This window comes from Tyto alba, unplaced genomic scaffold (assembly GCF_018691265.1).
Source record: "Tyto alba isolate M040663 unplaced genomic scaffold, T.alba_DEE_v4.0 Super-Scaffold_34, whole genome shotgun sequence".
NCBI classification, from domain to species: Eukaryota; Metazoa; Chordata; class Aves; order Strigiformes; family Tytonidae; genus Tyto; species Tyto alba.
The window spans coordinates 6,003,939-6,023,021 of NW_024881309.1; the positions used below are offsets into that span (position 1 = coordinate 6,003,939).

General features: G+C 67.2%; 1 protein-coding gene across 6 annotated transcripts in view; it reads right to left on the reverse strand.

Annotated features, from left to right (window-relative positions):
- Positions 1 to 432: 432 nt before the first annotated feature.
- FGFR1 (fibroblast growth factor receptor 1) overlaps positions 433 to 19,083 on the reverse strand; it is a 28,698-nt gene continuing 10,047 nt past the window's right edge. The window contains exons 3-18 of one of the 6 annotated variants that reach the window (XM_042801482.1): positions 12,196 to 12,459; positions 11,355 to 11,438; positions 10,694 to 10,869; positions 8,423 to 8,546; positions 7,471 to 7,661; positions 5,899 to 6,043; positions 4,237 to 4,433; positions 3,609 to 3,754; positions 3,362 to 3,483; positions 3,122 to 3,232; positions 2,788 to 2,978; positions 2,508 to 2,630; positions 2,086 to 2,156; positions 1,623 to 1,760; positions 942 to 1,047; positions 433 to 826 (exon numbers count right to left, since the gene is read on the reverse strand). In XM_042801482.1, coding sequence (XP_042657416.1) covers positions 650 to 826; positions 942 to 1,047; positions 1,623 to 1,760; positions 2,086 to 2,156; positions 2,508 to 2,630; positions 2,788 to 2,978; positions 3,122 to 3,232; positions 3,362 to 3,483; positions 3,609 to 3,754; positions 4,237 to 4,433; positions 5,899 to 6,043; positions 7,471 to 7,661; positions 8,423 to 8,546; positions 10,694 to 10,869; positions 11,355 to 11,438; positions 12,196 to 12,459 — 2,366 coding nt within the window. In that variant the 3' untranslated portion in view covers positions 433 to 649. Of the gene's footprint in view, positions 827 to 941; positions 1,048 to 1,622; positions 1,761 to 2,085; positions 2,157 to 2,507; positions 2,631 to 2,787; positions 2,979 to 3,121; positions 3,233 to 3,361; positions 3,484 to 3,608; positions 3,755 to 4,230; positions 4,434 to 5,898; positions 6,044 to 6,731; positions 6,883 to 7,470; positions 7,662 to 8,422; positions 8,547 to 10,693; positions 10,870 to 11,354; positions 11,439 to 12,195; positions 12,460 to 19,083 lie in introns of all 6 variants that reach the window. The other 5 variants (XM_042801481.1, XM_042801480.1, XM_042801479.1 and 2 more) reach the window with 5 other exon arrangements.

The window sequence follows — 19,083 nt, forward strand, 5'->3', positions numbered from 1 at the left end:
CCCCGCACCGGCAGGACCCCTGTGCTGGTGGGACCCCCCCACTGGCAGGACCCCCGCACCGGCAGGACCCCTGTGCTGGTGGGACCCCCCCACTGGCAGGACCCCCGCACCAGAGAGGCCCCCGGCAGCGCCGGCGCTCCCCGGCTCGCGCGGCCGCAGAAACCCGGCGCTGGGCTCGGCTTAGCGAATCCTCCACGGCGCAGATGAGCCCGGCTCTCCGTGCCCTGCTGAGACGTGCCATCCCAGAAAGGGTGCTGCCCACAGGAGAGGATTTCAGCTTCACCAAGTGGAAATATTCAAGCACAGACTTCATGGAAAAGAGGTTTAAAAAAAAAGGAAACGCCAAAAAAACACCAGAACAAAACCTTGGGGCTGCAGGGAGCTCCCAACTAAGGCGGCAGGAGAAGCTGGCATGAGGGGTGGGTGGTTTTGGTTATGTGAGATGCTACGGTTGTGTCTCAACCCTTTCTGCAATAGCTCAGCACGACCGGGCTGTGCAGGCAGCGTCCGCCAGCAGCCCGTGGGCACGGCATGGCACGGCATGGCACGGCACGGCGCGGCGTGGCACGGCATGGCACGGCATGGCACGGCACGGCACGGCGTGGCACGGCACAGTGCGGCACGGCAGTCCCTGCTGGCAGTGCCACCCTCAGTGTCGCTTCAGTCCGCCGTTGGTGTGCTGAGGGGGGAACTTGGGAAGGCACGGCTCGTCTGGAAGGGGGTCGTGAGAAAAAACAGAGTCCTCCCCCGAGGAGCAAGTGGAGCTGCGGGTGTCTGGGAAGCCGGGAGAATACTGATCCAGCGGCATGGAGAGGTCCAGGTACTCCTGGGAGGGACGAACCCCGAGGACGGGCTCAGGAGGGCACCGGGCATCCCCCGGGGAGCACCCACCCCGGGCAGGGTGGGTGCCGGGGGGAGCTCATGGGTGCCACCTCTCCTACCTGGTTGGAGGTCATGGCCACGATCCTGTCCAGGTCTTCCACCAGCTGCTTGAAGGTGGGTCTCTGGGAGGGGACGGCGTGCCAGCAATCCCGCATCATCATGTACCTGCGAGGGGGCGAGGGCTGAGCCCGGAGCGAGCGGCTGGGGCCGGGGACCCCCCACCCACGGGAGCGGAGCAGCACCCAGGGACGGCCACCAGCACTGGGGCTGGGGCCTGCGGCCAGCAAAGACGCTATTCTGGGGATTTAGGGCTGATCCCCTGCGTGGAAGGAAGGGAAGCCCCTGGCCACCCCCTTGGCCGTGGGCGCTGGGAGGGACGCGGGGCTGTTTTGGGAGGAGGATGGGTGGGGAGCGAAGCCAGTCCCCCTCCCAGGTCATCCCAGGATTCACTCCTGCTGAGGAATAACGAAGGGTGGCGGTGATTACTGCCAGCAGCTTGAGCGGATGTTTTTGCGGGGCTGGGAACTGCTGGGCAAAGCAGCTCTGAAGGTCTGCCAGGTCTGCCCCCCACCCCTGCCTGCCCCCCCTGGGCTGGGCGGTCGCCCCCGAAGCTCCTGACCCCGTGCCACCCCGGCTCCGGGGGTGCAAGGAGGGGATACGGTGCCAGTCCCTGGCTGGGCTGGGGGGTGTGTTGGGGTGCCAGCGTCCCCCCCACTTCCCCGGCCCAGCGCTGCACTCACAGCTCGTTGGTGCAGTTGCTGGGCTTGTCCATCCTGTGCCCTTCCTTCAGCAGCTTGAAGAGCTCCTCGACCGGCACGCCGGGGTAGGGCGAGCCGCCCAGCGTGAAGATCTCCCACAGCAGCACGCCGAAGGACCACCTGCCCGGGGCAAACACAGCGGACGCTGGGGCACCCGGCTGCGTGGAGCTGACCCCCCCACCTCCCGGCGCTGTGGACACTCAGAAGTTCGTTTTGCTGGGAGGGACAAGCACTCACAGCTTTGATTTGCTCTGCAAGACCAACGCGCCCCAGCGCCAAACGTAATTTGGGTTCAGAATATTTCATCTGCTGACGCTGATTGTATTCTCGTTAAATTAAGGAGAAGGTTCCCCCAGCTCCGGCAGTTTTGGCTCCCCATCTCCCCCCCGACCCAGCCCGGGGGTGAAGCTGGGAGGGAGCAGCACGTCTCGCGGCTGCTACTCACACGTCGCTCTGATGGGTGTATATTCGGTCGAACAGAGCCTCCGGCGCCATCCACTTCACTGGCAGGCGACCCTGGCACACAAGAGAGCCCCACGTCGGCTCCGTGCTGCCAGGGAGCAGGGGGATTTTGGGGGAGGGGGGTAGCCCTGCACGCCCGTGGCATCCCCAGCACAGGTTGGAGCATCCCTGGCACGGAGAGTGCCGCTGCCCTCGCCCACCCCGGCGAAGCCCCTCGCCCACCCTGGCGAAGCCCCTCGCCCACCCCAGCAAAGCCCCTCGCCCACCCCAGCAAAGCCCCTCGCCCACCCCAGTGAAGCCCCTCGCCCACCCCGGCGAAGCCCCTCGCCCACCCCGGCAAAGCCCCTCGCCCACCCCAGTGAAGCCCCTCGCCCACCCCGGCGAAGCCCCTCGCCCACCGCTCACGTTTGTCGTCTTCTTGTAGTAATCGATGTGGTGGATGTCGCGGGCCAGACCGAAGTCAGCGATCTTCATCACGTTGTCCTCGGTCACCAGGACGTTCCTGGCTGCCAGGTCCCTGTGGATGCACTGACCGAGCGCGGGGCCGTCAGGTCGTCCCCAAAGCCCCCGGATGGTTCCCCATGATGAAATGGGCTGGGAGGGAAGGGGGCATCCCCCCCCTGCCCACCCCCGAGCCCAGCTGCCGGGCTTCCCATCCCACCATGGCCCCCCAGGCGCTCCCCACCTTCTTGGAGGCCAGGTACTCCATTCCCCGGGCCACCTGGTAGGCGCAGGAGACCAGGTCCTTGAAGGAGAGCTGCTCCTCGGGGACGCGGGTGGGGTTGTAGCAGTACTCCATGCCGGGGGGCCGCCGGGCTTGCAGGTACTCCCGCAGGTTGCCCTTGCTCGCGTACTCCACAATCACATAGAGGGGTCCTGCGGGCACGGCGGGATGAGCAGCCGGACCACGGGGCGGGGGGTCCCGGCCCTGGGGGTGCAGGGTCAGCCCCCTCCCGGGGTGCGGATGGACGCTGGAGGGGCGGCAGAGGGGATGCCCCCTCCCCATCGCGTGTCCTCACCGTCCTGCGTGCAGGCTCCCAGCAGGTTGATGATGTTCTTGTGCTTGCCGATCATCTTCATCATCTCCATCTCGGAGATGAGGTCGGACAAGTCCTTCTCCGTCGCGTCGGCTAAAGCGGTGGAGAAGGCAGCGGTTGGGGAGGGGGGACCCCAGGCTGGGTCCTCCCTGCGTTGCAGACACCCAGCCCCAGGGCTGCGGCATCGTGCCGGGGGCCCCCCCGCTTCTCGCCACCACTTACACTTGAGCATCTTCACCGCCACCTTGGTGACGCGGTTTGGCTTGTCCTTGTCGAGGCCGATGGCTTCTGCCAGCACCACCTGCCCGAAGCACCCTTCTCCCAGGGGCTTGCCCAGGATCAGCCTGGCGGGGGGAGAGATGCGGCCGCGGGGGGAAGCAGGTCGGTCACCGGTGCCACCATCCCCGCCCAGCTCCCGGCCGGGCTGCCCCGGCAGCTCGTCCCCGCGGCAGTGGGGCTGGGACCTCACCTGTCCCGGGGCAGCTCCCAGCGCGGGTCCTCGGGGAGCTCGTACTCGGAGACGCCGGCCAGCATGGGGGTGCCGCTGGAGGAGAGCCGCGAGGGCCGGACCAGCATCACGCCCGAGTTCATGGAGGAGCTGGAGTCGGCCGACACCTGCGGCGGGGACCGTGGGTTACCTTCACGCAGCACCCGGGGCCGCGGCCGCCCGCCCGCGCCGGGATGGAGGTGCTGCCTGGGAGCCTGCGCGCCCCGACCCTGCCCGCACCCCGCCCTGCCTGCGGGATCGGCGCCCCGTCACCTGGACCCGGACTAAGTTCATTTTGAATTAATTTCCGGCACGCTGATACCACAAAACACACCGCCTGGGAGTCCCGTCTCCTCAGGTTGTAAGGCACGCTCTCCTTCTCGGCCGTGAAACTCCTCCTGGTCCTCCTCACCACCCTCGCCGTGCTGCCGCTCTGGCGCACAGCCCACGGGCGGTCCCCATCCTGCGCCACGGACGGGCACGGGGCTGGGCAGGGTGGCACGTGCAGCAGGGCGAGATGATGCCGGGTCTCCCCCCTCATCCAGAGCCCCCCCCGCCTCCCCGGGAAGGGCAGTAGGTGCAAACAAACCCCCTCTCTACTTTCTGTTACCTGTCTGCGCAGGGGGATGCTCTTGGCCAGCTTGTGCACGGCCAGCTGGCTGTTGAAGTCCGTCTTCTTGGTGGTGCTCTTCATCTTGTAGACGATGACGGTCACCACCATGCAGGAGATGAGGAAGGCCCCGGTGCAGTAAATGATGATCTCCAGGTAGACGGGGGACGTCATCATGGCCGGGGTGTCTTCAATAGCTGGGTCGGCGTGAACAGGGCGTTAGCACCCGCGAGCCCGCCCGGGGCCGAGGAGCAGGGTGGTGCTGAGGGGACCCCCCCGGGTCCCCCGCCCCCCATGCTCAGCGGGGACACGCTCTGCATTGCTGGAGACCTCGGTGCAGCGGGGACCGGGGCGGGGGCTGCCCACCCCCCCCACCCCGGCGGGGAAGGCTCCTCACCCCGCAGCCGTGCAACGCCCCCGCTGCACCCGTGGGCTGGGGGCCCTGGGCTGGGGAGGGGTCAACTGGGAAAGGCGTGGAGTGGGGGGGGACAGTGCCCATGTCCCTCGGTGGGGCTGCGCTGGGGCTGCTCTCCCACAGCCCCCCCCCCCCGCCCAGGGACGGGGCATCGTGGGCACCCCCAGGGATGGGACTCCTTCCCCGCTGCTATGCTCTGCCCACACTGGGAGCCGCAAGTCCCTCGGGGTCTGGGGGGGTTACCCTGAGCACGGTGGGATGGGGGGGGGGGGCTATCCAGCCGTGCCCGGGGCTGTGGGAGTCCGGGCGTTACTGACACAACGGGAGAGCTGGGGGCAGAGCACCAGAAGCACCTCCAGCAGCGGCGATCTGCCGCCGGACCCCCGGGCGGGTGGGGAGGGGGGTCCTGTCCCCGCCGTGCCGTGGGGCAGACCCCACGCTGGTGGCCGCCGGTGGCAGAGGAGGTGTCGGTGCCGTGACCAGCTCGGAGCGGCTACAGCCGTGTGGCACCGGCCAGCACCGCCCCAAACCGCCGTGCACCTGGCAGGGTGGGAGCTGCCGCTGCACCCCCCCGGCAGCACCCCCCAGCCTGGCCTCCCCAGAGAACAGAGCCTCAGAGAGAGCTGTAAGAGGGAGTCGAAGATTTCTGTCCCGCCTCCGAGCACACCCGGCTGACAAAGCAACGGCTGATAACGGGGAGAGTTTTTGGCTGGAAAGTAACACCCACGCAGCACCCCAAAAACTTTCCCGGCTGCTGTTATCAGGCTTTGGTCCGTGCAGCATTGATGCCCGAGGAGCAGCATCAATGGGGACAGGGGCAGCCGTCCCCGGCAGCGCAGCAGAAGCGACACACAGCCCCAGCGCGGGTCCCGTGCCGCAGGGCAAGGCCAGCTCCCCGGCAGCGCTGCCGGCACCCCCCGAGCCCCCGCCCCGTGCCCCCCCCTGCGCGGGCAGCGCTGGCCTTGCCCCGCGGCGTGCGACCGTCCTGCTCCAGCCGAGCAGCCCCTGGTTAAGCTCCCCCGGGGTATGCATCGCCGGGGCCGGGGAGAGAGCGGGGGGCAGACCCCAATTTGGGGGGGGGGGGGGGCGGTACAGAGCGGGGGGACACGTGCCCCGTCCCGCTCCGGTGCGGAGCGCAGCAATCCCGCTGCGCGGGGTGGGCAGGGGCTGGGAAGCGCTCTCTCCCGGACCGCAATGCATACATTGGAAAGGAGGGAGAGGAAAGGGAGAGGAAGAGGAGTATATACCTTCGAGAACTGTCAACCATGCAGAGTGATGGGAGATCCCAATAGAATTACCCGCCAAACATGTATACTCCCCAGCATCCTCAAATGAGACATTCCTTAAGTGAAGGACTTCCATTTCTTTGTCTGTTGTGTTAACGCCAGCCGTCTAGAAGGAAAAATGGAAGCAAAAAACGGAGAAGCAAACGACATGAGATCTTCAGGGAAGGAGGCCAGAGAGGAGGGAGAGCCCAGTCTCATTTGCCAGACCCCCGGGGAGCAGACAGAGACCACTGCAGACCTGCTAGAGAGACCCTCAGGATGACCACTCATCCAGGCGGACCTAAGAAGAGGCCGGTTAAAAACCCTTCACCAAACTGCGTGTCCTGCCCATCTGAGCATGCTGGCAATGGGCCACATGGAGAAATAACGCCCAGGAGGGGCCGGCTGGCGTGGGCGACACGGGGACGGAGACAGGAGGGCGGCGCAGGCGCGCGGCGCGGCACCGTGTCGTCCCCAGCCAGGCGCAGACGCGGCGCCCGGGGCTGGGTGCGAGGGTGCGGGCTGGCCCGACGGCAGCGCCCACGGGCACCCCGGTTTGGTGGAGCTGGACCCACCGGGTGCCCGGGCAGCGCCGGTGCCTGCGCGACGGGGCGGGACGCACACAGGAGGAACGTTGCGACACACACACACACACACAGAGACAGAGCACAAAACCTAGCCGGCCCCGCTAGAGTATTTTTCCATGGCGTGTCGCACCAGAAACACAGCAGAAACGAGAGAGCCCAGAGTTTTGTTTTCCACCGCCGGGGACTGATGGTCCGAGGAAACACCCCGCCGGGCGTTCTTCCGATTACCTTTCGCCAGAGGTCTGGTGACAGTGAGCCACGCAGACTGGTTGGCCTCGCCAATATAATTGGAAACCTTACAAACATACTCCCCGCTCTCCGCCTCTGTCACATTATACAGGGTCAGCACCTCCGCGTCAGAGCTATTAATCCCCGAGTGCTGGAACAGACCAACAACATGGAGTCACATTGACGCGGTCCGGGACGGCAGCGCCCGCAGCAGCGGCACCGGCTCTGCCGGCGCGGGGGCTGCTCCCCCCCTGCTCCCCGCTGCCGGGCGGGAGGGACGGGGCTGCGCACGGAGGGGGGGTCACAGGAGGGAGGGGCGGACGGTCACGGGGCTGTGATCCTGCTCCCCATTGCAACGGGGCGGGGGGGGGGGCTGGCCGCCCACCCCAGGGGTTTGCACAGCAGCCGCTTTGCTGGCTGAGCGCGGGATGGCGGGCGCGCAGAGCGAGCTGCTCTTGCTGGGACGGAGCAGGGGCTCAGCCCCCCACCTCCAGCACGGGGCTGGCCCCCCCCCGGCCTTCGGGGCTTCGAAGGGATCGCACAGCTTGTAGGCGGCTGCGGAGCCCTCCCTGCCCACCTCTCACCCCGCGCTCCTCTGGGCACCCCGGCGCGGAGCCGGGCAGGCTGGTGACAGCCGGGGGTCCCCAGCCGCGGGGGGCTCATCCTGCACGGCTGCCACTTTGCCCCGCTCCTGCCCCACGGGACGGGCGAACCTGCGGGGACGCGGGGGCGGCTTTACCTTCAGGATCTGCACGTAGGGCAGGTTGTCGGGGCCGATCTTGCTGCCGTTCACCTCGATGTGCTTCAGCCACTGGATGTGGGGCTGGGGGTCGCTGTAGACCTTGCAGACGAACTCCACGTTGCTGCCCAGGGCCACCGTCTTGTTGGCAGGCAGCCCTGCCTGCAGGATGGGCCGGTGTGGGGACCGCTCTGCAGGACCCGGGGAGACAGGGCACCTTACGGCGGGGCGCGGGGGGCTCACCCACCCACCCACCCACCCACCCCCGGGGAAGCTCCTGCCTTGCACAGGGGTGCACCCTGCGGCCCCCCCGCCATGCACGAGGACCCCCGCCTAGGGTGGGCACCGGTGCACCCAGCAGAGCCGTGGTGTCCCCTTCCCCGGGGGACCCCCGCAGTGGGGTGGGAGCAGTCAGGAGGGGCCGGGGCCGGGGCCAGGTGAAATCCCCACGCAGGGACAGGGACGTCGGTACCTATTTGGGGGGGTCAGAGGTCAAACAAACCTAACGAGGGCCCCGGCCGTTAACAAAGCGCCTGCCACTGTGGTGAGTCAGCATTAACAAACCCCTTTGTTCACCTCGCTGACTGTTCCCTTCAGTTTGCTCAGTGTAATCAAACTAAATCACATTTTTAATGGTTCATTTACTGGCATTTAGAGCAGCTCCACATGTGGAACTGCTCAGACCAGCCTTCCCAGCTGGGAATTATGGCTAATAAGGCGATTAGAAAAAGTTTCTGTCTGGTCTATGAAATTATTTCCACCACAATTAAAAAATCCCCAGAACGGGTGGAGGTGAACCTTCTGCCTCGCCTGCTCGCGGACCCACTCTGCCGCAGAGCCGCGTGCCGGGGGGGACGGCCAGCTCCCCATCTTTGCAGGGGGCAGCACCCGTTCCTGCTCGGGGAGGCGGGCAGGGACCCAGGGCAAACCCTCCCCGCCCCGCGCTCCTCACCCACGACATCCAGCTGGTAGGTGTGGTTGATGCTCCCGTATTTGTTCTCCACGATGCAGGTGTAGTTGCCCTTATCGGACGGCACCACCGAGTCCATGATGATGCTCCAGGTCGCGTAGCGGACCTGGGGGCGCGGGGGTGACGACAGAGCCCGTTACGTGCGAAGCGCCGGCGGGCTGGAGCCCACGAGCCCTCGCGCCCGTCAGAGCTGGCCCAGCCCCCCGGCCCCCGCCGTACGGGCAGGACATAAATCTCCCTTTGAGGTCACCTTTCCCCTTTCCTACAGAGGGACCGTAATTGCTCCCAGCTGTCCCAGGACAGCCTCGCCACGGAGCCAACTGCGCCGAGAAGCAGATGTTGTGAGCCGAGCGTGATGGGCTCGCCCGGCGCGCAGGGACACCCCTCTCTGGCGGCCTCAGAGCGCGCAGGGAACAGACCGGCATTGTTCCCCGGGCGCTGCAGCCCGGGGAGAGCCGCTTCCCCCGGCCGGCCCCGGGGCTCGGACCCGCGCTGCTCCCCATGGCCAGCCCCGGGGCTCGGACCCACGCTGCTCCCCACAGCCAGACCCACGCTGCTCCCCATGGCCAGCCCCGGGGCTCGGACCCACGCTGCTCCCCACGGCCGGACCCACGCTGCTCCCCATGGCCAGCCCCGGGGCTCGGACCCACGCTGCTCCCCACAGCCAGCCCCGGGGCTCGGACCCACGCTGCTCCCCACGGCCGGACCCACGCAGCTCCCCACGGCTGGCCCCGGGGCTTGGACCCGCGCTGCTCCCCATGGCCAGCCCCGGGGCTCGGACCCACGCTGCTCCCCACAGCCGGACCCACACTGCTCCCCATGGCTGGCCCCAGGGCTCGGACCCATGCTGCTCCCCACGGCCAGCCCCAGGGCTCAGACCCACGCTGCTCCCCCCGGCCAGCCCCAGGGGAGCAGTGCGGGGCCGAGACCTCCCCGAGCCCTGCTCCCTGCCCGGGCGGCTGCATTCCTCCCTCCCAGCTGGAAACTGGTTATTTCCACAGTCCTGCATTTCAGCCCCATTAGCTATCCAGGGCACGGCGCTGTCACCGGCCGGGGAGCCGCGGCGCTGCCAGCAGCCCCTCTCCTCCCCGCCCGTGAGCCCGTGTCCCTCCCCGGGACGTGCTGCGTGGGGCCGAGCACCGTGACGGGGCCGCATTCCTGCCGCGCATCCCTGGCACCTGGCTGGAGCCCGCAGGGCCACGGCCGGGTCCCAGTTGTGCAACACGACGAGGGACTGGGGGTGGCAAGTGAGAGCCCAAAGCCGCGGCCCTGCAGCACCCAGCCGGGCTGGTCCCACCCAGGGAGACGCCCACCAAGGGGTGCGAGCCCCAGGCAGGCTGCAGGCTCCACAAAACTGAGATGAAAAACGGGGATGATGCTTGTAGGGTCACCCAGGGGGGGTCGCTGGAGCTGCTGCCGGCACAACAGCAGCCCCAGATGCTGGGGGAGCGTGGTCCACCCTCTCCTTTGGGGAGGGATGAAGTTTGGGGGTCCTGGCACGCTGGTCCCACCGCTGGGACTGTTCTCCCACAGCACCAACCCCACAGCGGGACCGGAGCCGTGGGAAGGGGAAAGCTGAGCCCCCCCGTCCTCCCCCGGGGGGTGACCCGCAGCCTGGACCTGCTGCGGGTTCTGCTGGGGAAGCAGCACCGCAGCCGCCTGCCCAGCTCAGGGAGCAAATGTGGCCCCTGCACGCGGGCCAGGGCACCCCCCCCCCGTACCACCCCCCCCAGTACCCCCCCCCACCACCCAGTACCCCCAGGCTGCCGGCACAGCTCCTGCCTTCCACTGCTGAGCAATGGAGGGGCTCTTCCACCCCACAGCCCCGGGGGCCACCAGCCAGCCCCGGGAGCCCCCTCGCCTGCTGGGGATGCTGAGACCCCCGCTCCTCAGCGCAGGGGGATTAGGCAAAGCCGGCAAAGGCTTCCCCCCCCCCCCCGAGGTTGAGCTGATGCAAACATGACCCAGAAGCAGGTCACTGCCGTAGGGCTATTTTGCAACAGGAATGTCAGAGGGGCCCATCTGCCCCCGCCGGGGGCTGCGCGGACAGGGGGCTCGGTGCCTCTTAAGCTGCAGAGCCCCTTCCCGGTCCTCCCCCCGCTCCCCACTGCCGCGGAGTGAGCCCTCCAGCCCCGGCCCCTTGGGGTGTGCGGAGCCTGCACCCAGCCGGATTGAGCCCCGAGGCCGCTGCCTGCTGCCCATCACCTCCTCGGGGTGCTGCCCTGCACCGCCCCGGCCCCCCGGCTCCCGTACCTTGTACCCCCCGATGCGGTGGTCGGGTTTGAACTCCTTGCCGTTCTTCAGCCAGCGCAGCGTGGGGTTGGGCGTCCCGCTCGACGGACACTTGAATTTCACCGTTTTGGCGGCAGGGACAGCGTGGAGCTTCTTCTCCATCTTCTCGGGATAGGTCCAGTAGGGAGCGATGGCCTCTGGTGAGCAGAGTGGGGGAGCTCAGCACAGTTTGGGGGGCACCCAGCCGAACCCACCGGGGCTCCAGCCACAGGCAGCTCCGGCGTTTTGCTCCTGTTTTAACCCTGGGGATGCCCGTGGCAGGGCTGAGCCGGGGAGATGCCGCCTGGCTCTGGCAGGGGGGGAGCTCCCGGGTGCGGGGTGTTATCTGGGGGTCACGGCCGCAGCTGGGGGGGGGATGTGCTCTCAGCAGGCATGGCTGCAGCAGCAGTTACCCCGATGTCCCCATGCTGGCACATCCCCTCGCTCCCACCAGGCTGCTTCACCCGGGTGCCCCCAGACCCGCTCCCTGCACCGAGCCCTCGCTACCGCCGGGTGCCCCGGGCTGGAGCGGGAGCCCCTGCCCACCCTCGCCTGCCTTTCTCCATCCCTGGGTGCCCACCTGCCCCTCACCCCCCCTGCAAAGGCCGGGGCAGCACCAGGGGCAAACCCATCTCGCACGTACGGTTCGGCTTGGTGTTATCCGCCTCCTTCTCCTCCGAAGAGGAATCATCTTCATCGTCATCATCCTCCGCGGAGGGGAGCGCGTCTGCAAGAGAAGAGACGGCCCCACTGACGGCCCGTGCGTGGATCCTTCCCGAGTGGGGCCAGTCGGTGACCGCAGCACCGTGGGCTGGCGGGGGGACACGGTGCCCAGCGGGGCAGGGCAGTGGTGGGGAGGTGTGGGGACCCCGGGTGAACGCTCCGCACGCCCCCCAGCACAGCCGGGGCTGACAGTGCCGGCCGTCCCGGTGCTCGCAGCCCGTGGGCACCGTGCAGCAATTCGCCCCCCGAGGTGGTTCCAGAGCTCCACGCTACGTGTCCAAGCACGGCTCCTCGCCCTGTGCCCGCGGCCACCACCCCCCCCGGGCCGGCAGCCAAGACGCTGCAGGCACAGAAATGCCCCAAACCTCGGCGGACACCTCCCGACCTCGAGCGTTCGTTCTTCTCCAGCCTCACCCTCCGACAACGCCAGCGTGGACCTCAGCTCGTGCCCAGCGTGCGCCCGCTCCCGTGGGCAGCCCCCCTGGCCCCCCCCCAGCCCCATGCAGACAAACGGGCGACAACCTCCAGCTGCTTCTCCCTGCACGGCAGCAGGCGGGAACTCACCGCCCCGCGCCGGTAACTCCTCCGGGTCCCCCCGAATCGCAGGTCCGCCCCGAACTCACCGCGCAGCCGGGCAGATCCGCGCGTGGCCGGTGCCCGTGCCGGCGAGCATGCAAAGGCGTGCAGAGGCAGCCTGCTCCTCGCTCCGCAGCCCGGCCCCGGGGCTGCCCCTTCCCTGCGCACCCAGGGCCGCTACGAACCTGAGACGTTCACGGAGAAGTAGGTGGTCTCGCTTCCCGAGGGGCTGTTGGTCATGCAGGCATAGAGCCCCGAGTCCTCGGGCACCGCGTCCCTGACCTCTACCTCCTCCCCGGTAATGCGCGTCCGGTTGTTCTCGGCCAGCTGGACGCCGTCGCGCACCCAGTTGATGCTCTGGACGTCATCCCTCAGCCGGCAGCGCAGCTGGAGGAGGTCACCGGGGTGGGCCGAGTAGGACTCCACTTCGATTTTTGCTTTGGGCTGAACTGGAGGAGTTAGGAGAGAGAAGAAGAAGAAAAAGAAAAAAAAAAAAAAAAAAAAAAACAGAAGAAGGGAGAAAAGAAATAGAGACCAAAGGAGACCATGCTGCTGCTGCTGCTGCTGCCGCCGCGGCTTCTGTGTTAATGAGGCAACGTGCGCTGCGGGGATGCTCCCGCCGCGGCCCCGAGGACCCGCGGCCCCGGCTGCGGAGCGGAGGGGAGGCAGAGGCAGAGGCTGAAGCACCCCAAGCAGCACCAAGCGCGTCACCCCGCCGTACGGCCCGCTCCCCACCTGGGGACTGCAAAGGCACGCACTCCCCTCCTCAGCCTCTCACTCAGCACTGCTCGGCCGAGGGGCTTGGAAATGGGGGAGAAATGGGCAACTTGGGCAGGATCCGGCCTCTCCCGGGAGCATCCCAAATCCCTGCTCGGCTCTGCCACCGCGCAGGGGTCCCCACCACTGCGAGCGGGCAGCCAGCGAAGCAGGACAGGGCCCCCATGCCACCGGGACCCCCCGCCCTGGTTAAGAGTGGGGCAGGAAGGCTGGGGGGGGGGGCGAGGGGGCTGCGGCAGGACAGCAGGCGGGGGGGCGAGGGGCTGCGAGAGCGGCATCGCCAGAAAGGGTCAGCCCAGGGGAGCTCCGGAGAAGCAGCGCCGGCCGCAGCGTCCCCGTTCGCAGCGACACTGGGACGGGAGAGGTGCAGCTGCTCCGAGATGACATTTGTGTGAGCAGCACAAAGATCCTTCCTCTCCATCCCGTCGCGGCGTGGTCTGGTCTCTCCTGGCCCTGCTCGTGCAGACACGGCTCCGTCCTCACCCTCTGCGGTGGTGGGCGAGCGGCTCCCCTGCTCCTGGGCTCCGTGCTGGGCTTCAAACCATCTTTTCAAATTTCGCCCCCCCCCGAGGAAGGGCTCCGTGGTGGCTCCGTGGGCGTGGGGATGCAGCGTGAGCATCACCCCAGGAACGGGCAGCGCGGGCTGGCCGGCGTGCATGGCTCCGGAGGAGGGAGCACCACATTGCCACTGCACCTCCGGGCACAGGCGAAGGGCTCCGTGGTGCAACCGCTCTGATCCGAGGGGCTGGAAAGTCCCAACAAACCCCACGCAGGCAGCTCGGCAGAAACGGTCTGGAAACGTCCAAACTTCAGCCGACGGGCGGCTCGAGGGCTGTCCCCACCAAGGACCGGCATGCCCGGTGGGCAGGCAGCCCGCAGGCACCGCGCTCCGGCCCCGGGGGGGCAGAGCAAAGCCACGGCTCTCCCTCGGGACCCGCGCAGCCCCTCGCGAAGATCACGGCAATTTGCAAAATCTCTGCAAATTGCGAACGCCCACAGCACCCGAGGGCGCGTCGGCGGGGCTGTCTGGCTGCAGAGCTAACGCCGCTGTCACCCTCCGCTCCTGGCGCCCACCGAGCCAGACAAGTGCAGCCTCTCCCTGCTCCTGCGCTGCACCGACCCCCCCCGTGACACCCCCGGGCCGAGCAGGCAGGGAGCGCGGGCTGGCAGCGAGCACCACTCCTCCCAGGGCCCAGCAGCAGCTCCGACCTGCCAAAAACGAAAGCTCAGCTCTTCAGAAACTCTCATTTATACCGCGTCGTGATCTGCACTTCGCTTGCTGGCCGCTTTTCTTCTCCTCGTACTGATGAGAAGCTTCATGGGGAAAACATCTACGAGCAGCTCGAGAGCTTCTCCTTTGCCTTTTGCTTAGCACTTGAAGGCAAACAGCTTGTTGGGGAAAAATTCACTTTCCTCAGCTGCTAGAAGACCAAAAACCAGAGCTCCAGATCCATCAGTGAGGAGGCTACAAAGCGTTTTAACACAGAAGGTGAAGACTGGTGGGAGCTCCTTAGGTGGCGGGGGAAGGGTCTTGCTTTTGCAATCCTGTTTTCCCCATTTTCCTCTCGCAGCCTCGCAGGACGGGCACTTCTGATTTGTGTTTCAAGCGATTAGTCACAGGCATCTTCCAACACACACAATGCAGCGGTGATGTCCCATCGCCGTCTGTCTGAGCACCACAGGACTCGGTAACACAACGTCCTCCTGTCTGTCCTGATCCCCTTCTCAAACAGAGCAAGGTCAGCGAGCGATAAGCACCCACGAAAACCCAAACCAACACAAAACGTGGAGCTGCAGCCACAGCCCTTATCTCGCTCCCTCCACCTCCCCACGCACCGATAAACTCATTCCTTATCGCACAGAATAACCTGCAGAAGGTGGCCGGAGCTGCCGAGGGCCCCCGCTGCCCACAAACGTCCCCCAGCGTCCCCGTCCCCTGAGCCACGTGCAGGTCCGGGGTCCGGCGTCCCACGGCCGCGGTGCTGCGGGGTCCCACCACGCCACAACCGAACCGACGCTGGGTCAGGAGCACCAACACCCCGCTGCGGCTCGAGAGCTCACCCCGGGCCCCCCCTTGCCCAGCCTGCCCGAGGGACCACCACGGGCTCCTGCCACAACTCGCCCCGAAAGGGCTGCGGCCAGCCCCAAGCTCCACAAACACCTCTCAGCTGGACCTGCAGGCTGGGGAGGAGCTGGCCGGCGGGCAGGGGAGGTCTTTGGAGGGAGGGAGAACTCTGAGCCACCCCAGTCTGACGCTGGGGCTCGCGGAAGCAGCATCCCGAGCTCAGGTGGGTCCCCTCCCGTGGGCACAGCATCACAGGGGTCCCCGGGCAAGTGCCACTGCTCCTTGGGGCCATGGAGCCGTGGGCTCTGCTGCGCCGAGGAGCCCGGGCAGGCGGGGGCCGGGGGTCCGCCGGCGTGTGGCCAGATTGCTTTTCAAAGGCAGCAGCCCCCTCCCCCAGCCCCTCCGAGTCGGAGGCTGTTTTGCATTAACAGCATGACCGGGGAGGCGTCGAGGGTGATGGACGGGAGAGAGGAGGCAGAGGGCAAGGCAGGATCCTGCCCTTTGGTAACCCAAAGCACATCTCTGGCACTCAGGGATAAGGCGGAAAACGCAGCATGGTGGGAACGGCCTGAAAACGAATTCACAGGCTAATGAGCATGTCCAGGTTAGCTCACCCTGCGGGCGGGAGCGGGGCCGGGCCGCAGACCGTGCCGCGGGCACCGGGGCAGCCCGGCTCGTGGGGCTGCTGATGCACAGAACCCCCCTCGGAAACGCAGATGGTCTGTAAAACCAGGGAGCACAGGGGGTGCGCCGGGAGCAGCCGGCGCTGTGAGCGGGGTTACCCGGGAGCCCTCCACGGACGGTAATTAGGGCGAGCCCGTTTGATCGCCGCAGTCGGGCAGCCCAAAATGTCTCTTTCTCGTGTTCAGCTCTTCTGTAACCTAAACCAAGGCAGCAGACCCAGCCCCTCCGCAGAGCTGCTCCCGCTGGGGCGCGAGCAAACCCCGAGCCGGCCACCTTAGCAAAAGTTTAATCAGCCAGACAAACGCTTGGCTCTGCCCCCTCCGGGCCCTTGCCTGCCCTTGCTGCGTGGCGAGGCTCGGGAGAAGTCACCTGGGTTGCTCCCAGCACCGCACAAAGGTCGGTCCGAGCCGGGCGATGCCCGGGGAGGGGGGGTGGGATTGCTCCAAGGTGGGCTGCAGCAGCACCGGGCAGTCGTGCTTGCAGCCGCCTTTGAGCAAAACGGGGCAACAGTGAGGGGAGCAAACACACACCAGCAGCGCCCGCCTGGAGAAAACAGCAAAACGCACGCTAGATTGGGCACGTCTAAGCTATCCGCTGTTCCCTTTGTAACTCTTCAGGCCAGGGAGGTAGCACCAGGGTCCCAGTGTGGATCCTGCAGGGCAGAGCCCCGGCCCGGCCCCCCGCACTTGCAGCCCGTGGGGAGCCCCGATGCGCTGGGCGAGGCGGGGGGCAGCTCCAGCCCCGGCTGGACGCGCCTCCGCTCCCAACCGAGCCCGAAAAGTAGAAGCACGCTGCAACGGCCGGAGCAGCCCGCCGTGGTTTTGTTGCTTTATTCCGGCTTTGAAATGGAACCGAAAGCGGAGCCGAGCCTGGCGAGCGCCGGCCAGATGGAGAGTGTCACCAAGCGCGTATAACTGTCACCGGCTCCCCCGGGGACACGGGGTGGCCGCCCCGGGGAGAGCAGCGGTACAGATTAACCTTCGTGCCCCCCCGCCCCGTTCCCCCCACAGCCCGGGCCCCCCCAGACCTGCGCCAGCACTCAGCAGAGCCCGGCGTGCAGCCCCCCCCCCCCCCCGAGCGGCGGGAGCCGCGGGCTGTGCCGGCGATGGCGACGGCAATAAAGCGGCCAACAAAGCGGCGCGGGGACAATGCGGGCGGGGGGCTCGGGGCCGAGGCCGCCGGTTGCCCTGGAGACCCCAGCGGGGCTTTCCGAAGGTATTTCCTGAAGAAAAAGCACACACATGCCCGGCAGCCCCGCTAATCCCAACAGGAAGCGCTTACCGGGACGCGGGGATTGGCTTCTTTCTTATTTAAAAACCTCCTCGCCCTGCTGCTCCCCCCGCAGCATCCCTGCGCCTCGGCTGCTCGGGGGGGGGGGGGATGCACAGCCCCGGTGCCCCGTCCCCGGGGAAAGCCTGGGCCAGGGAGATGCCAGCGGGCAAGCGGCAGGGGCTCAAGGCACCCACGGCTCTTCTGGGGGGGCTCAGAGCACCCATGGCTCTTCCTAGGGTGGGGTGAAGGCACCCATGGCTTTTCTGGAGGGGCTCAAGGCACCCATGGCTCTTCCTGGGGGGCTCAAGGCACCCATGGCTTTTCTGGAGGGGCTCAAGGCACCCATGGCTCTTCCTGGGGGGGCTCAAGGCACCCATGGCTTTTCTGGAGGGGCTCAAGGCACCCATGGCTCTTCCTGGGGGGCTCAAGGCACCCATGGCTTTCCTGGAGGGGCTCAAGGCACCCATGGCTCTTCCTGGGGGGCTCAAGGCACCCATGGCTTTTCTGGAGGGGCTCAAGGCACCCATGGCTCTTCCTGGGGGGCTCAAGGCACCCATGGCTTTCCTGGAGGGGCTCAAGGCACCCATGGCTCTTCCTGGGGGGCTCAAGGCACCCATGGCTTTTCTGGAGGGGCTCAAGGCACCCATGGCTCTTCCTGGGGGGCTCAAGGCACCCATGGCTCTTCCTGGGGGGGCTCAAGGCACCCATGGCTCTTCCTGGGGGGGCTCAAGGCACCCATGGCTCTTCCTGGGGGGCTCAAGGCACCCATGGCTTTTCTGGAGGGGCTCAAGGCACCCATGGCTCTTCCCGACCAAGCCAGCCCGGGAGGCAGCCCACTTCTCCCCCCGCCTCGGGTCCCCAGATGCTTCCTCCGGCGAGGAGAGGGGGATTTATGTACTGCTCCAGGCACTCCCGCTCTTCCTAGCCTGCACGTCAAATGAAGCAGCACTTAATTAACAGGCATGTTGGTAGTTTGCAAAGCTGTCAGAATAAATCCACCCCTTTCCCCCCGGGACCCCCCCAGCCATGCTCAGAGCTCTGCAGCAGAGCGGAGCCCTTGGGGGAAGGGGCTCTGGGCACAGACCCTCACCCCCTGCCTCCCCCCAGGCGTGGGACAGCCGGGGGTCCTGCCCACCCCGGGGGGCACAGGCGAGCACCCCAATCCAGACACGCGCCTGTGGATTTTTGCCATAACCGCCGGCTTTGCCCAGGCCCTGGCTCGCTGCTGGTGCAGGCAGAGTTCGCGTTCCCCTGCCCACATCTCTCCTGAGCAGCCCCAGGCTGCTGCACATGGAGGGGGGCTCAACAGCCAGGCAGCCCCCAGACACCCCCTTGCACCCCCCTCATGTGGCTCCACTCGCCGTGGGGCAGCTCTGCAGCCCAGGCTCCGGCAGAGCGCTGCTGCTTTTCCCAAAGACTCATATTTCTTTTTTCCTCCTCAATTAAGGGCCGGAGTGACAGCATCCGAGTGGAAAGGCGGGAGGCGGGGAACAATGCCTGCTCAACAGGCTGGGAGGGGAAGGCCGGCAGCGGGATGCCCCAGAGGACACGGGATGCCCCGGGAAGCCGGGGGCTGAGTGGCTGCAGCAATCGGGGTCTGGGGGAGCAGAGGGCTTGGAGGTGCAGGTGGGGGCTGCTGGGCCCCCCCCTGAGCTCTGGTAATGATCCTGGGCCGCTGCCATCAACGGCAAAAGTGCAGGAGGCTCCATGGCTTGGCAGGGGAACTCTAAGCTGCTTGTAGGGCTCCAGTGAGGAGTCAGCTCCTCCAAACCTGAGCCCCTGGGGCTGCCAGGGCAAGGGGTGGGGAGACAGCGAGAGCCACTAAAACAAGGGGGGTGACGGGACACAGGACATCAGGGAAATGGGGAGAGGGGGACAAAGCCAAGGGCCAGCAGTCCACCCGGGGAGCAGCGGGGACAAGCTGAGGACCCTCGCTGTGCCACCTCCGGGGGATGCTGTGGCTGGTGACAGCACGTCCCAGGCTACAGCTCTGCGAAACACCTTCGCTGCTGGGAGCAGGGTGGGGGGGGAAGAGGAGATTGTAGCCCCCAGGTCGACGTGCTACAATCCTGCCAGCGCTGAGCGAGGTTTGGGGAGAGGAGGCGGCGGCGGCAGCACAGCCCCACGCTCCCCGAGCTCAGCACCCTTCCAGCCCTGGGCTTCTGGCTCCCGTTGGGGCCGGAGCGAGAGCCCCCGGCTGAGCCGGGCACAACAAAGCCCCGGGAGGCAGGGCCCCCGCTGGCCCCACAGATGGGCCGGGGGGGGGGAGGTTAAG